Below are 17,280 nucleotides of genomic sequence, written 5' to 3'. Positions count from 1 at the left end.
AATAATCCAGTGACAAAGTAGGCAGAAGACATGAATAGACACTTTTCCAAAGAAGACATCCAGATGGCTAACAGACACATGAAAAGATGCTCAACATCACTCATCAGGGAAATACAAATCAAAAGCACAATGAGATACCACCTTACAGCTGTCAGAATGGCTAACATGAACAACTCAAGCCATAATGGATGTTGGTGAGAATGTGGAGAAAGGGGAACCCTTTTACACTGCTGGTGGGAATGCAAACTGGTACAGCCACTCTGGAAAAAGTATGGAGGTTCCTCAAAAAATTAAAAACAGAACTATACTACAACCCAGCAATTGCACTATTTATCCAAAGGATACCAAAATGCTGATTCGAAAGGGTACGTGCACCCCAATGTTTATAGCAGCACTATCGACAATAGCCAAAGTATGGAAAGAACCCAAATGTCCATTGACAGATGAATGGATAAAGATGTGGTATATATATTTAATGGAATATTACTCAGTGATGAAAAAGAATGAAATCTTGCCATTCCCAACAACATGGATAGAACTAGAGTGTATTATGCTAAGCAAAATAAGTCAGAAAAAGGCAAATATCCCATGATTTTGCTCATGTGGAATTTAAGATACGAAACAGATGAACATAAGGGAAGGGAAGCAAAAATAATATAAAAACAGGGAAACAAACCGTAAGAGACTGCCAAGTACAGAGAACAAACTGAGGGTTGGTGGTGGGGTGTTGGGTGGCGGGGGGGCGGGGGGAAGAGCTAAAGGGGTGATGGGCATTAAAGAGGACACTGGGTGTTATATGTAAGTGACTCACTTCTAGGAAGAAAAAAAAAAAAGGGCCATGGGCCTGGTTAGTGATGATAAGAGTTGCACCCCTACTAAGTTATAGAGCTTAAGGATGTGGCTAATTTCCAGGACAGTGTGCTAGTCTCTACATCAGTGCCTAGGGGGTGGCCATCTGGAGGCTGAGGAAGGTCATTTCCCTGCATTTCTACTGCCTTTCTCCCTCTTCCCTCTCTTCTCCCACTGTGTTCACCAGTACCTTAAATTCTTTATATGGTGAATAATGCTTTTCAATCTTACTACTGAGGTTTAGAGGTAGATGCTTTCAGAAGCAAAGATTTGGTGTGCAAAGTGCCCATGTAGTCATATAGTCAGTGTCTAGACCTCTGGGAGACGCAAGTATGTGTGTGTGGTAGGCATAAGGGATGGACATGACGGCAAGACTGGGGCTAGAGAAATGGGAGGAGGTAAGTGAGCATGATGTTTTCTCAGTTCTGTTGAGGATATCACCTGGCCAGGTGTGAATTTTCAGAAGTTTTATATGAGATTTTCTTATGAGAATCAACACCAGTTTGTGCCGAGTGGGTGATCTGGTTCTACTGTGTGCTCTCCTGCCTGAATTGAATAGGATCCAGTTGTCTCTCAGCCCCTTTAAATAAGCTGTTTATTAGCCCAAGGATCTTGTTAAAATACAGATCCTGGTACAGTTGGGTCAAGATTCTGCATTTCTAAGAGGTTCTCAGATGATGGTGATGTTCCAGGGTGCACGTGGTATTCGTTGCTGAGGGTGGCAGTTGGATTTCAGTGTGCCTGCCAAGTGTGATCAGTGGTTAGTGCCAGTGGGGCTGTGCCTTCAGTGCCAGGTGATGATAGTTTTACTCGAGAAGATACGTGGCTCCTCCAGCACCCTGATAAAGGCTTTTCCGGGCTCTGCATGTTACCCCAACTCCGTGCAGAGGGTCGGCCTACATGTTTCTAATAGGTATTGGCAGTGCTTATATTTGGAGCCTCCTCGTTCTTTACCTTTTTCTCTCCTTAGTGATTCACGCATCATCTGTCATCACCAGCTCCTCAAAGACAGTTCACACGTTTTACGTGGAAGTGTAAATCACTGATAACTGACATTCCTCCCGAGAAGGCTGGTATCTTTGGTGGAACTAAGTTGTGGAACTTAAGGATCAAGTCTCAATTCAGCTGTGAGCTGGAGTTGAAAGTGTTTAGGAACACCTGCCTGGTATCAGCGAAGTACCCCGAGGCAGTGCCCAGCCTGGCCTACGTGAGGTGGCATCTGCTTTGCCGTGTCTTTTCGGGAGAGGACAGGGTGGAAGGAGAAATGGTTATTTCAGCCCTGTCTAGCAGTGGCCGTTGTAAGCACCCCAGTTATGTATAACTTCATACTCATGCCTTCACATTCCCAGGATCCTGTTCTGATCTTGGATGTCACTTCAGTGGATGTTGGCTCTGATAATGTCACCTGAAGTTTCCTGGTCCCCCATCCTTGCTGATTGCTAAATAGCTCTCATTGTAACTTCACTGTGCTCAGGAAGCTGTGGTATTTAAAAAAAAAAACTGTCTTCTGTTCCCTCCCTTTCTTCTCCCCTCCCTCTCTTGGTTTCCTAAGTATGCACACCTGCCTTACTACCTATCCCTCCTTGCTCTTCGTACTGACCATAGATTAAAAAAAAATTTTTTTTTCAATGAAATGTGAAGTTTTCCTCTGGTGAAATAAATTTCCATTTTGAACGTTCGGCATACAGCATGAATGTTTATTCACCTCTTAAGCTAGTACCACTCAGAACTGGGTGTTGTTGCAGAAACAGTTTAAAAGCCAGGTGGGTGCTGTCAGGTTGGGAGGAAAGCAAGTGGGTCGTTCTAGTGGATGATCACTCATCTGCCAGGACCTCTGAAAAGGAAGAGGTCAAAATTCAGTGTCCACTGTCCTGCCAGTGCCATCATAGACGGCTTTTCTTCCACAATGGCGATGTCGGAGGTAGTGTGTTGTAATGCGGGGAGGAGGCATTGGCCTTGGCGTGTGGACTGTGTGAGTTGATCTTGTCACCTAAAAGCCGAGCCTCGGTTTCCTTCTCTGCACCCCCCAGGTAAGTGCCATGCTCCCTGCCTACCTCATGTGGTTGGTGGGCGTACAGGGTAACACCGTGTTAGTTAGGGAAGTGCTTTGCAGGTTGTAATGTGCTTCCAAAGACAGGTGTTGGCCCCCGTGACCAGGAACAAATTGAATGGTTTGTTTTTATAAGCCAAGAAGGGATTCAGAACAAAAGCAAGAAATCTGCTTCACTGGCTGCAGAAGAGCCTATTCTGATGATAGCACTAATTCCTTTTGTTCACGAGGTGAAGTTATATAATAAAGGTATAATTTTATGCACTCACAGTGAGTGTTAGCTGCATTTTATGGTTAGGATATTGGGGTTCCCTGGGCCCCAAAGTTAGTGTGCTAGTTCTTGGAACATAGCGAGCGTGCTCTTGAAATACAAAGACTGTGTTCACCTCTCTTCTGAGCCACTTGGAAATCCCAGCCCAGTCTGCTCTCCTGCAGACATTTGGGAAGGAAGAATTAGAAGCTCTTTGTGAGGCAGTGGTAGGGGAAGAAAACTTCTCTTGTGTCACCCATAGGCTGAGCTCCATTTGGGACTCCATGGAGACTGAAGTGACCTGACTGGGGCAATGACTTACCATCGGCCTCTTCCCAAAGGACGTCCTGAAGAAACTTCCCCAGCGCCTGGCCATGCTGGTGGTACTGAGCCCCTGACAGCTTGATTCCAACATCAAAAGGGGCGTTGAACTAGGAGGAGGGGTGGGGAAGACCCAGGAAGTGTCAGAGGTCACACCCTCCCACCTCTGCCCCAAACACACAGACCTCCCAAAGGATTTCCTGGGCTCTCCGGGTCTCATCACAGGGACAGGGAGGGAGGAGGGTGTGCGGGCCCAGCAGGTGCCAGTGAGAGGCCGCTCAGCCAGATTACTCACCTTCTTAGGCCTGTTCTTCCCGCCCCTGCCATCTTCAGACTTACCTTGTACTCTTTGCTTACCTCTAGTGAGGTTGCTCATAAAAGCTATGGGGTTCCTGAGATTGCTCCCACTCCCCCTTGTAATTTTGGAAGACCTAAGTTTGAGGTTGCCAGTGGTAGAATTTCAGACTCCAGTAGGGAGACCGGGAGGACAGTGGGTCTCGCCAGTGTCCTAGCAGTAGCCCGGGTGGTGGTCCCTGCCCCTCATCTGCCCCCACCTCCTCTCCCAGCCATTCTTCCTCTCCTGGGCACAGGTCTTTCCTTGTTCCATGGGAAGTTAGACAAGAAGCTGACCTTTGCCTGGAAAGATGCTCTGAGCCAAGTGCTCCCTTCTTTCTGTGCCTCTGTCTCTTCCCTTCTCCAGGGGAGCACCCTATTTTCCCAGCTCTGTCAGCACTCTAGCAAATGATTTATTGAAGCTCAGCTTTGGGTAAATGGGGAAGAGCTCTGTTTGCAGCCACATCATGGATTCCCCTACTTAAGAGCAGACTGTATCGTTATCTCTGTTCCTCTAGTAGCTGCCTTGGTACCTGGCAACCTGCATGCTGGTCACCGAGATGTCTGAACAAGTCACTGAGGGGATCCTGGTGGTGGGAGGGAGCCTTTGGTCATTGGTCCTTCTGCCGCCTGCCCTGGAGCCTCGTCCAGTCCAGGGCTGCAGTGACGCCCAGCATGGAGCCCCCTTGTCTCCGCCAGGCTGGCCCAAGGCCTTGCCTCCGCGCCGGGTGCAGTCCTCCGGGCCTCTCTGCCAGCAGGTACCGCCGTCATTCTCATTTCACACATGAGCAGATGTGCTCCAAGAGGTTGTGAGAAAAACAAATAGCTGCTTGTTGAAAAAACTGACCTTCCTCGTCTCCACTGTGGAGGTGGAGAGAGTGGGGAAGGACATGATTGATATTTTAGGAAACTTTGGCCCGTCTGTTCTCTCCCATGGGCAATTATTTCTTTCTCTTCCATCCTGTGGCTGACAGGTGACCTGAATAGACTTCTTGGGAACCACATGAGCATGGGTCTGGGGGCCTGCTGGCTGGCAGGGCACCCGGAACTGGGCGGCCACATGGCAACTGCTGATGGGGAGGTTTGCTTCTGGTGACTTGAAAAGGCCCATTTGGCCTCAGTGCCTCATGAGTTCTGTCAGGGATGGGGGGCGCCGGGGGAAAGGACAGGACTTGGTCTCAAAAGTCTTACGGCTCTGAAAGCCGATTCCAGGAGGAACGTGTCTGGGGGATGGTGGGGACCCGGGATGGGACAAGTGGAGCCCCAGTGCAGGAAGGGCTCAGGCAGTAGGTCCAGAGCCCTGCAGCCAGGGATGCAGGCCTCCCCACCTCTGTCAGCTCCAGATTTCGGGTTCTAGTTGAGGCAGCACAGTCCACCTCTTCCAAGGCCAGCCTTTGTGGGAACTGGAAACTTCTGGTCATCCCATCTCTGACTTGAGTCATCAAGCCACTGAAACCTCTTCCCTGTCTGGGCAAACTGAGCATTAGCCCGGCTGGGGTGAGTGTCAGCCACAGGGGCTGCCGGTCTCACCAGGAAATTCCCTGGTTTGAGGATTTGTAGGAATCGAATGGGGCTCTCACATGTGGTGTGGAGGAGGCACTTGAGAGCACCCCTTGGTTCTGCTGAGCGTCCGAGAGCAGGGGTTGGGAGCTCATCCTTTGCTAGAAGAAGCTGGCGGGAGGGAGGGAGGCCAAGGCAGGACACACTCCAGCTTCTCGGGCCAGAAGAGACCAGGGAGAGGTGTTCTTGGGCCACTGTGCATGCTCCGTTTGCCAGACCAGTGAGGGGAAGGGGTCTTGGGAGCTGGAGTCAGCCGTGACTGCAGGTCCCGCCTCTGCCACACACTGGCTGTGGCGTGTCAGGCACGTGTGCTCACCTGTCTGAACTTCTTTTCCTTGTCTCTACCACAAGGGCAATAATGTCAGCCCTACTTACCTCACAGGTTGTTGTAGAGATTAAATGGTGTGCGATAAGGGAAAGACAGTTTGCAGATGAGATCCCAATCAATAGACACAAGCAGTGCGATAATTAAGGACTCTCCCAGGGGAATTCTGGTTCCTCTGCATGGAGGCGTCTGTCATCTGAATGCTTGTCAGAACCATCGCCTTAACCACAGCCAGCCTTTCAGGAAAGTTGCATAGAGAACCCCTACAAAATCCCTTTACTCCCTCTCTGTCCTCATGTTCTCTTTATTTCCAAGCTTGCTTCTCACCTCGGACAGGATTTGTCGGAGCCACGATAAGCCCCACCGATCCTGTCGTTGTCTACAGATGGGGGTTGGTGAGGGGCCACCAGAGATGGGCTGGCGGTAGCTGGCCTGTCCAGGGTGCTGTCTGCATACACTCCAGCCCCAGGAAAGGCTGGAGAGGCCCAGAGGCCACGAGTTTTCTGTGGGGAAATGCCTTCAGTCCATGACCAGCCGACTCTCGCTGGCTGTCTTGGCAACATGCGTGCTGGCTCCCCTTTGAAATCATCTGGTGTCAGCTAGCACCCCTGCTGTCCTGCTCATGGCTCTGGTCCTGTCCCGTTCTGTTGTAGCAAAGTCCTTTCTCTTAGACATCTGCCTCCTGATGGGAAAAGACCTGGAGCCAGTTCAGGGTCAACTGTTTTGTGCTATTTTACATTTCGTAAGTAGTCGGTAGGTGGATCCCTGTTCATAGCCTGCCCTCCTCCCTCCTCCCGTCCACTGCCACAAAAGCATAAAACTGCAGAGGAACCAACCCGGATTTCTAGTTCATCCTCTGCCCCTTCCACTTGACTTGTGTCTTCTGGGTGGATCAAGCCTTCTAGAGCTCGGGGCTGCAGTTTGGCTGGTGGCTTCTTGGATTCCTTTCTCTGCTGGAAAGAGGTATTCTCTTTTTAGGGCCCCAACCCTCTCCCTCTCCCCCGTATACTTCTGGAAGCAGAGTGAGGTGTGAACCTATGGTCAGACCCAGATTCCTCCTTTGTGCTCTTGGAGATAGCTGAAGCCCAGAGAGTTTGAGCCACTGCCCAGGTCACACAGCTGGCAGCTACATGGCAAGGCTGGGATGAGATATCCCAATTCGAATGTGGGGCTTTGTGGGGAGACATCTTACCTGTACTTTCTGGTGTTCGGGGCTCAGGAAGCTGGAGCCTGCCATGGCCAAGTCTGCCCACAGCACGCTGAAGAGCAGCAGGCTGCACACGGTCCCCGGGGAGGGCATGGTGTCAGGTGGGCCTGGAGGACAGATGGTCTCCAGGCAGTGGGCCCTCCCCTGTCTCCCTGTACCCCAGATCTGGTGAGGGGACTTGGCCCTGGGATGTCACTGCAGAGTAGAGAAGCTCTTCCTACCCCTGAGAGAGGGGCTCCCTCTGTTCACTGCCCCAGGTAGAAGCGAATTAAAGGATGTGTGCCCTCTATTCCCAGGCTGTTGAGCAGTGAGACTCCCCATGTTTGTCCTGGGCCCCAGGGAGCTTGTGCTGAATTTCTTAATGAAGGATCATGAAGCTGGGCCAGCAGGGTCCCCGGGGGATACGGGGGCTTGGGGGGCTCCAGCCGCCCCACGTTGTGCAGCCTCCCCTTTGTTCAGTTGGGCCTGTGAATGGCCAGCAGTCACAGTAAATTAAACCCATAAACCCACACACGAAGAGTAGAGAGAGAGTACCTACCTGGGGTTCCTGGTGGAAGTGGTGCCCGGTAGCTGTCTGGTCCTTATGTAGGAAGCCCTGTGTTTGTTTTAAACTAGCAACCCCTTCCTAACTTCCTGTGGCTGCTTTACATTCTTTGGGAACTCATATGCTCGTGTCCTCTGGGTAGAAATCAGCAGTGGAGGTCACATGCTCGGAGAGATTGCTGCGTTGGCACCTGCTCCAGCTGTCACCAAGTGGTCCCAACTCTGGTCCAGGTGGGAGGGGGGAGGCGGCTCAGGGATCCAGGTCAGCTTTGCTGTTCTCTGCTGCTCTGCATACTCCCCTTCTGAAATTCCTCTTTTTCCTGGCTAGAATGAGGTGATGGTTACCAGATTTTTAAGAGTTTTTCCAGCCCCAACATGTTATTTTCTGTGACTGATGCTGCTTTGGCTTCCACAAACCTCTGGAGCTCATAGGGATCCTGACTCCGGAAAGTTTCATGCTTCCCCAAGCAGGGAAGTGCCATGATAGAATGAGGAGTTTGCTGGGAGGGACGGTGACACAGGCTCCTGACCGTCCTTTCAGAGGAGGAGGCGTGGGGATCGTTTCCAGAATGCGTCGGTTTGCCTTGGTGTTTCCTGACGTCTTGCCTTGTCTCCCTTCCCCTAGCCACGTTCTGAGAGGGAACAGACTGGCCCTGGAGGGAGAAGAGCTATGGCCCAGTGCTGGCACAGGTGACTACTCCCAGGGTGATGGGCCCCAGGCAGATGACTAGTAATCTGCCTTGTGTCAGAGCCGCTCCTCAGAGTGGCTTTGAGGATGACATGAGGTGATGGATGTGAAAATCTTCTGAGGTGTCATGCACATGACTGCCCCTTCTGTTCTGGCCAGTGGGATTTGCAAGTGTATGCTGTGGTCACACGTTCTTGGATGAGGAGTTAATTAACATCACAGGGGAATCCTTCCCTGTCTGGAGAGCTTCATCTAATTGGATGCCCAGGCAGTGACTCCTAAGGGCTAAATGAGTTGCCTCCACAGAAATTGTAGCATTTCTGAGCAGGAACTCTCTTCGTGCTGGGGCTCAGGGGCTCAGAGCTGGGAGATCAGGAAGGGCTCCTTGAAACAGGCAGAAGGTGAAAAAGGAAGGGAGGGCATCACCCGGTGTGAGCAAAGGTGAACAGAAGGCGTGGGTGTATGTAGAGCGTTTGGGGTAAAGATTAGAAAGTTGGCTGCCTTGGATGAGGGTGTCTGTGGGCGGGGGGGAGGGTGTCATCAGGAGAGGCCTAGAAGATGGTTCTGGGTCAGGTTATACACGGCCTTGAAGGCCTTGCTAGCTCAAGGAATTTGGGCGTTTTCTGCAGGAGGGAGGCCCCGGAAGGTTCTTGAACAGAGGAGTGACAGGATTGTAGAATACAAGAGTTGGGAAGACCTTGAAGAGCTGGGAGGCTGAGCTTTGATTTCACTGGAAGGAACCCTGAACACCAAAAAGGCCCCAGTCCCCTCAAAGCCACACAGCCTTCAGTGGCAGATGCTGGCTTCCCAGGTTCCTGGCTGCTAGGTCAGTGTCTTCCCTGATAGACCATCCTGATTGCACAGCAAACCTGGGATTCCAGAAAAATCTTGCTGTGAGAGGGGTGGGATTGGGGCAGGGGATGCAGTTAGGCTATCAAGGCAATAGAAGGCTGATCATCAAATGACTGGCCACCTGACTTAAAGGGGGCACTGGACCCTTGTAGAGTCTCTAGGGACAGTGGAGGCACGGGAGGGTCTGGACTAAGCCCCTTAGTAGAAGGTGGGGGACTAAGTACCTTTTCATGGAAAACCTCTCATTGCCAGATTGCCATAAGGGCTGGAATCCCTCCTTTAGCCCCAGCAGAATGTGAGCATGTTTCCAGGAGGCCTTCCCCCTTGTCAGCCACCTGAGCTTAGATCTCTTGGCTCCTGGGTGTGGACAAATCTGGAGTTCTTGGAGAAGATTTGCAGCTTTTTCAGAGCCCCTTTCCCAAAAGGAAAGCCAAACAGAAGCCCTCACAGACCCAACTATGGTGACCAGGCACCTGCTAAGACATGAAGCCTCTGCCTAATCCGGATGCAGGAGCTGCCAGTGTTGATCCTAGATAAGGCTACCGGCCAGCAAACACCCTGCTCGCTCTGTTATCTTTGGGGGACAGAGAGGTGGCCAGTGTGTCGGGAATGACCCTAACCACATACCACAGAGTCGAGGCTGGTAGGGGGAGGGAGGAACATCTGATGGATGTCAGAACTGTTGAGGAAGGAGCCAGGGGACACCCAGAACTTTCCTCGCTGCCCACTCATAGTCATGGAAGCGGAGACAGGCATGCGGTGAGGAACGTACGCACATTGGAGCCAAGGGGAGTCTGGAGGAAGACAGTGTGACTCAGGGAAAGGACTGACTTTCCCGAGGCTCATTTTCTTCCTCATTCCTTTCAAGTGTGGATCATCTCAAGGCCAGTTTGGCCCCTCCCTGTCTTGTGTCTTTCCCAGAACTTAGCGGGTGCTCATTGCACATGCTTCTTGTGGATTGCTTGCTGGCTGGTGATTTCTTTCCCATTGTGGGGCCTTGCGGGCCTGCCTTAATGAATGGATGGGAAGCACTCATCACCTCTGAATTAATTGCTGTATGTTAATGGTGTCTGAGAACAAATTATACACTTTCTACTACACTTTCATTTCTACTGACAATTAGTTGGCTTGTGTAGCACTTTTTTTCATCAGTTTGGCCAAACCTCTTGTCTGAATGAGGCAGATTTTGGGGTTGTAGAAAGAGGTTTTTATTTTTTGGTGATGGGGTTATAGATAGAAATTTTTTTCTGGTGGGATTTCTTTTTTGTCTTGGTTTCCATACTTTTAGGTTGGCATTGTTCAATAGAAATACCATGCCAGCCTCAAGAGCCTCATAAGTATTTTAAATTTCATTAGGAAATGTAAAACCCAGTGAAATCAACTTAATATATTTTCTTTAATCTAATAAATCTAAAATATCAGTTTGATGTGTAATCAATCTTCAAAATGCTTAATGAGATACCAGACCCTGGTTTTCTTTTTACGAAATCTTCAAAATTCAGTGCACCTTAAACTTTTTCCAGTACATCTCTGCTCACACTAGCCTCATTTCCAGTGCTTAGTAGCTGCATGTGGCTTGTGGCTGCTGTACTGGACGGCACCATTCTAGGTAATCATGAGTATCATTCTTGCAACTCCCACAAGCTTAGCCATGCTCTCTTCCATGCCTCCAGCTGTCTGAGCCAGGTCTTTCCAACCGAGGCTTCCCGTTGTCCTGCCGTCATGGTGCTAGGGCCCCAAGAGTTAGTTTCTCCTACTTTCAATCTTCCTCCCCGACAGCTTCTGCTCTCAGCCTTAAAATATGCCCTGGTCTCTAATCCTGCAAGGGTCTATCTGGCACCGGCCTGCTTCCCTTCACTCTACCACCTCCAGGAATAACTTCCTTTCCCTTTCCCTGTTTCTTCCTTAGTGTACACTGGCCCCTCAAAACTCCAGAGAGAACTCCCATCTACACCCTGTGTTGAAGCCATTCTCTGTGTGTTGCCGGTAGCAAAGCCATGGTCTAGGGACCACTAAGAGCCATGGGATCTCAGGATGAGGACTTCAAGGCTGTCTAATCTCAGTTTCCGGGTGCAGGCCTGTGCTGGGCTGCACTGGATTCGTGGCAGAGCTTATAAGGACACTGGGTATTTTTATACCTGATCCTCCAATTCTGATCTGAAGTGGGGCCCCAGAGTTTATATTTTTTAAAAAAATTTATTTACTTTAAGTGGTTATTTATTTTGAGGGGGGGTAATGTGTGAGTAGGGGAGGGGCAGAGCAAGAGACAGGGAGAGAGAACCCCAAGCAGGCTCCATGTCCTGTGCAGCACAGAGCCCCACGCAGGGCTCGATCTCATGAACTGTGAGATTATGACCTGAGCCGAAATCAGGAGTAGGATACTTAACCAACTGAGCCTCCCAGGCGCCCCTAAATTTTTATTTAAATCCCAGTTAGTCAACATACAGAGTAATATTAGTTTCAGGTATACAGTATAGTGATTCAACACTTCCATACAACATCTAGTGCTTATCATGACAAATGTCCTCCTTAATCTGCATCCCCTATTTCACCCATCTCCCCACCCACCCCTCCTCTGGTAACCATCAGTTCTCTGTAGTTAAGAGTCTGTTTCTTTGTTGGCTTTTGTTTTTCCCCATTTTGCTTGTTTGTTTTGTTAAGTTCCATATATGAGTGAAATCATAAGGTATTTGTCTTTCTCTCTTTCACTTAGCATTATACTGTTGAGCTCCTCCATTCATGTTGTTGCAGATGGCAAGGTTTCATCCTTTTTTATGGCTGAGTAACATTCCAGTGTGTGTGTGTGTGTGTGTGTGTGCCACATTATCCATTCATTAGTCATTGGAGGCTTGGGCTGTTTCCATAGTTTGGCTATTGTAGAGAAAGCTGCTACAAACATCAGGGTGAATGTGTCCCTTTGAATTAGTGTTTTTATATTCTTTGGGTACACCTAGTGCAATTGCTGGATTGTAGAGTAGTTCTATTTTTAACTTTTTGAGGTATCTCCATTCTGTTTTCACCAGTGGCTGCACCAATTTGCATTCCCACCAACAGTGCAAGAGGGTTCCCCTTACTCCACATCCTCACCGACATCTGTTGTTTCTTGTGTTGTTGACTTAGCCATTCTTGCACTTGTGATTTGTATTTCCCTGATGATGAGTGATGTTGAACACATTTCATGTGTCTATTGGCCATCTGTGTGTTTTCTTTGGAGAAGTGTCTGTTCATGTCTTCTGCCCATTTTTAAATTGGATTATCCATTTTTTTTGTGTTGAGATTTTTAGGTTCTTTATATATTTTGGACACTAATCTTTTATCAGATATGTCATTTGTAAATATCTTCTCCCATTCCTTAGGTTGCCTTCTAGGTTTGTTGATAGTTTCCTTGGCTATGCAGAAGCTTTTAATTTTGATACGTACCTATAGTTTATTTTTTATTTTATTTCCCTGCCTCAGGAGACATATCTTGAAAGAAGTTGCTATGGCTGCTGTCAGAAAAATTACTGCCTGTGCTCTCTTCGAGAGTTTTTATGGTTTGGGACTGACATTTAGGTCTTTAGTCCATTAAAAAAATTTTTTTTTAATGTTTTATTTATTTTGTTTGAGTGAAAGAGACAGAGCATGAGTTGGGGGAGGGGCAGAGAGAGGGAGACACAGAATCTGAAGCAGCACAGGCTGATGCAGGGCTCGAACTCATGAACTGTGAGCCAAAGTCAAATGCTTAACTGACTGAGCCACCCAGGCACCCCTCTTTAGTCCATTTTGAATTTATTTTTGTGTAGGGTGGAAGAAAGTGGTCCAGGTTCATTAACTTGCATGTTGCTGTCCAGTTTTCCCAATACTATTTGGTGAAGAGACATTGTTTTTCCCATTGGACATTCTTTCCTGCTTTGTTGAATTTTAATTGACCATATAATCGTGGCTTCATTTCTGGGTTTTCTATTCTGTTATATTGGTCAATCTGTCTATTCTTGTGCAAGTGATCACTTATAGCTTTGTAATATAACTTGAAGTCAGGAATTGTGATGCCTCTAACTTTTTCTTTTTCAGGGTTGCTTTAGCTATCTGGGGTCTTCTATGGTTCCATACAAATTTTAGGATTGTTTGTTTTGTGAAAAATGATGTTGGTGTTTTGATAGGGATTGCATTGTGTAGGGATTGCAAATGTGTAGATTGCTTTGGGTAGTGTAGACATTTTCACAATATCCTTCCAATCCATGAACAGCACACATCTTTCCACTTCTTTGTGTCATGTTCAGTTTCTTTCATCAGTGTTTTATAGTTTTCAGAGTATAGGTCTTTCACTTCTTTGATTAGGTTTATTCCTAAGTATCTTAGTGTTTTTTGGTACAATTGTAAACAGGATTGATTCCTTAACTTTTCTTTCTGCTGCTTCATTATTGGTGTATAGACATGCAACAGGGGTGCCTGGATGGCTCAGTTGGTAGAGCACATGACTTGTAATCTCAGGGTTATAAGTTCAAGCCTGATGTTGGGCATGGTGCCTACTTAAAATTAGAAATGCAGCAGATTTCTATACATTGGTTTTGTATCCTGTGACTTTACTGAATTCATTAGCAGTTCTAGCTAGCAGTTTTTTGGTGGAGTCTTTGGTGGGTTTTTACATATAATCATATCATCTGCAAATAGTGAAATAGTCCTCACTGACTTTGAGGCCTTTTATTTCTTTTTATTATCTGATTTCTTTGTTTTTTTTTGTTTTTTATTATTAGCTGTGACTAGGACTCTAGTACTGTGTTGAATAAAAGTGGTGAGAGTGGACATCCTTGTTTTGTTCCTGACTATAGAGGAAAAGTTCTCTGCTTCCCCTAGTTAGGATGTTATTACCTGTGGGTTTTCATATAGGTCCTTTATTATGTTGAGGTATGTTCTCTCTAAACCTACTTTGTTGAGAGTTTTTACCATGAACGGGTGTTGTACTTTGTCATACGCTTTTTCTGCATCTTTTGAAATGATCATATGGTTCTTAGCCTTTCTTTTATTAATGTGATGTATCATGTTGATTGATTTGCAAATATTGAGCCACACTTCCAACCCAGGAATAAATCCTACTTGATAGTGGTGAATGATTTTTAAATGTATTACTGGATTTGGTTTCTAGTATTTTATTGAGAATTTTTGCATCTAGGTTCACTAGGGATATTGGCTTGTGGTTCGCTTTTTTTGTGGTGTTTTGTTTTTATCTGTTTTTGGCAATCAGGGTGATACTAGCCTCATAGAATAAATTTGAAAGTTTCCCTTCCTTTTCTAATTTTTGGAATAATTTGAGGAGAATAGGTATTAACTTTTCTTTAAATGTTCGGTAGATTCGCCTGTGAAGCCATCTGGTCCTGGATTTTGTTTATTGGAAGTTTTTGGATTATTGATTTCAAGTTCTTTGCTGGTTACCAGGGTGTTCAAGTTTTCTATTTCTTCCTGTTTCAGTTTTGGTAGGAATTTATCAATTTCTTGTAAGTTATCCAATTTTTTGGCATATAGTGTTTCATAATATTCTCTTATAATTGTATTTCTGTGGTGTTGGTTATTTCTCCTCTTGCATTTATGATTTTATTTGGGTTCTTTTTTTTTTTTGATAAGTCTGGCTAGAGGTTTATCCGTTACATTAATCTGTTCTGTTGGGCTTTTTTTCTTGTTTGTTTCTATATCATTTATCTCTGCTGTAATCTTTATTATTTCCTTCCTTCTGCTGGCTTATTTGTTCTTTTTCTAGCTCCTTTAGGTGTAAGGTTAAGTTAAGGTTGTTTATTTGTGATTTTTCTTGTTTTTTTAAAGTAGGCCTGTATTGCTATGCTCTTCCCTCTTAGAACTGCTTTTGCTGTATCTCAAAGGTTTTAGACCATTATGTTTTCATTTTCATTTGTTGCTAGGTATTGCTAAATTCTTCTTTGATTTCCTAGTTGACCCTTTCATTGTTTAGTAGCATATTATTTAACCTCCATGTATTTGTGGTCTTTTCAGATTTTTTTCTTGTGGTTGACTTCTAGTTTCATGGTGTTGTGGTCAGAAAAGCTGCATAGTAAGACTTCAGTCTTTTTGTATTTGTTGAGGTCTGTTTTGTGTCTTAATATGTGATCTCTTATGGAGAATGTTCCATGTGCACTTAAAAAGAATGTATATTCTGTTGTTTTAGGATGGAATGTTCTGAATATATCTTTTAAGTTCATCTGGTGCAGTGTGTCATTCAAAGCTATTATTTCATCAGTCAGAAAAAGACAGGTATCCTATGTTTTCACTCATATGTTGAATATGAGAAACTTAACAGAAGACCATAGGGGAAGGGAAGGAAAAATAAGTTACCAACAGAGAGGGAGGCAAACCATAAGAGACTCTTAAATACAGAGAACAAACTCAGGGTCGATGGGGGTGGGGGTTGGGAGAGCAGGGAAAATGAGTGATGGGTATTGAGGAGGGTACCTGTTGGGATGACCACTGGGTGTTTGTATGTAAGTGAGGAATCACAGGAATCTACTCCCAAAGCCAAGACTATACTGTATACACTGTATGTTAGCTAACTTGACAAAGTATTAAAAATAAAGAAATAAAAATAGATTTAAAAAACCCAAAACAAAAGCCATTTTTCCCTTGTTTATTTTTTGTTTAGATGATCTGTCCATTGATGTAATTGGGGTTTTAAAGTGTCCTATTATTGCATTATTATCAATTAGTTTGTTTATGCTTGTTTTATTTATTTGGGTGCTCCCATGTTGGGTGCATAAACAATCTTGTTGGATTGTCCCTTTTATTATTATATAGTGCCCATCTTTGTCTCTTGTTACAGTCTCTGTTTTAAAGTCTAGTTTGTCCATGGGGTGCCTGGGTGGCTCAGTCAGTTGAGTGTCCAACTCTTGATCTCAGTTCAGGTCTTGACCTTATGGTTGTGAGTTCAAACCCTGTGTTGGACTCATGCTGAGTGTGGAGCCTATGTAAAAAATAATAATAAACGGGCTCCTGGGTGGTTTAGTCAGTTGTGTCTGACTCTTGATTTCAGCTCCTGTCATGATCCCAGGGTTGTGGGGTTAAGTCCCATGTCTGGCTCCATGCTGAATGTGGAGCCTGCTTCAGATTCTAAGATTCTCTCTCTCTCCCTCTGCCCCTCTCCCCCACTCTCTGCCTCTCAAATAATAAAAACAAACAAACATCTAGTTTGCCTGATATAAGTATTGATATTTTAGCTTTCTTTTGATGTCCATTTGCAAGGTAAATGTTTCTCCATCCCCTCACTTTTTTTTTAATTAAAAAAAATATTTAATGTTTGTTTATTTCTGAGAGAGAGAGTGTGAGTGGGAGAGGGGTGTAATTTTTTTTAATGTTTATTTTTGAGAGAGCACAAGCACGGGAGAGGCAGGAAGAGAGGGGGACAAAGGATCCCAAGCAGGCTCTGTACTGACAGCAGAGAGCCTGATGTGGAGCTCAAACTCACAAAGTGTGAGATCATGACCTGAGCCAAAGTTGCACACTTAACCGACTAAGCCAACCGCACACTTAACCGACTAAGCCAACCAGGCGCCCCAACTCTAACCTCTCACTTTCAATCTGCAGGTGTTTTTAGGTCTAAAATGAGTCTCTTACAGGCAGCATATAAATGGTTTCTTTTTTCTTTTTTTTTTTTTTTAATCTTTTCACCCTGTGTCTTTTGATTCGAGTATTTAGTCCATTCACATTCAAGGTGTGCAGGGCTTGAACCCACGAACCGTGAGATCATGACCTCAGCTGAAGTCAGATGCTTAACTGACTGAGCCACCCAGGCACCCCAGTATTTTTGTTTTTGATTTTAATGTTTATTTTTTGAGAGAGAGAGGGAGGGAGGGAGGGAGAGTGAGTGGGGAGGGGCAGAGAGAAAGGGAGACAGAATCTGAAGCAGACACCAGGCTTTGAGCTGTCAGCACAGAGCCTCAATGTGGGGCTCAAACTCATGGACTGCGAGATCATGACCTGAGCAGACTGAGCTACTCAGGCACCCCCTTGGTGGTTTTTTTTTTAAAGTTTATTTATTTTAAGAGAGAGAGAGAGTACACATGAACGGGGTAGGGGCAGAGAGAATCCCAAGCAGGCTCAGTGCCATGAGTGCAGAGCCCAAAGCAGGGCTTGATCTCATGAACCATGAGATCATGACCTGAGCCAAAATCAAGAGTCAGACGCTCAATGGACTAAGCCACTCAGGCACCCCTACTGTTTTTTGATACAGAGTTTCCATTAGGTTTATATATAACCCCCTTCTGCAAATAGCAATCTGTATTAAGTTTATGGTTGTTTTAGTTTGAAGACCTTCTTTTTTCCTCTC

At 46.1% G+C, this 17,280-nt stretch overlaps 2 protein-coding genes across 9 annotated transcripts in view; one reads left to right on the top strand and one right to left on the bottom strand.

The window, feature by feature from the left end:
• The window catches only part of TATDN2 (TatD DNase domain containing 2), an 83,027-nt gene that overhangs the window by 29,118 nt on the left and 36,629 nt on the right, over window positions 1-17,280 (top strand). The window lies entirely within an intron of this gene.
• On the bottom strand, window positions 2,533-11,113 carry GHRL (ghrelin and obestatin prepropeptide). 7 transcript variants are annotated; one of them, XM_058726018.1, is made up of 6 exons: window positions 7,434-11,113; window positions 6,881-7,002; window positions 6,525-6,641; window positions 3,472-3,580; window positions 3,286-3,328; window positions 2,533-2,683 (listed from the first exon to the last, which is right to left on the bottom strand). In XM_058726018.1, the coding sequence occupies exons 2-6, from the start codon at window positions 6,986-6,988 to the stop codon at window positions 2,668-2,670; spliced, it is 393 nt and encodes a 130-aa protein (XP_058582001.1). In that variant the 5' UTR covers window positions 6,989-7,002; window positions 7,434-11,113; the 3' UTR covers window positions 2,533-2,667. The 7 variants fall into 7 exon arrangements, 6 of the variants coding, with proteins under 6 accessions (XP_058582001.1, XP_058582003.1, XP_058582004.1 ...); XR_009260711.1 differs by having other exon boundaries at window positions 3,286-3,580; XM_058726020.1 differs by lacking the exon at window positions 3,286-3,328.

Source organism: Neofelis nebulosa, chromosome 4 (genome assembly GCF_028018385.1).
Source record: "Neofelis nebulosa isolate mNeoNeb1 chromosome 4, mNeoNeb1.pri, whole genome shotgun sequence".
NCBI lineage: Eukaryota > Metazoa > Chordata > Mammalia > Carnivora > Felidae > Neofelis > Neofelis nebulosa.
Note: the sequence above shows the minus strand (reverse complement) of the source record. Positions and strands in the feature narration are given on the sequence as shown.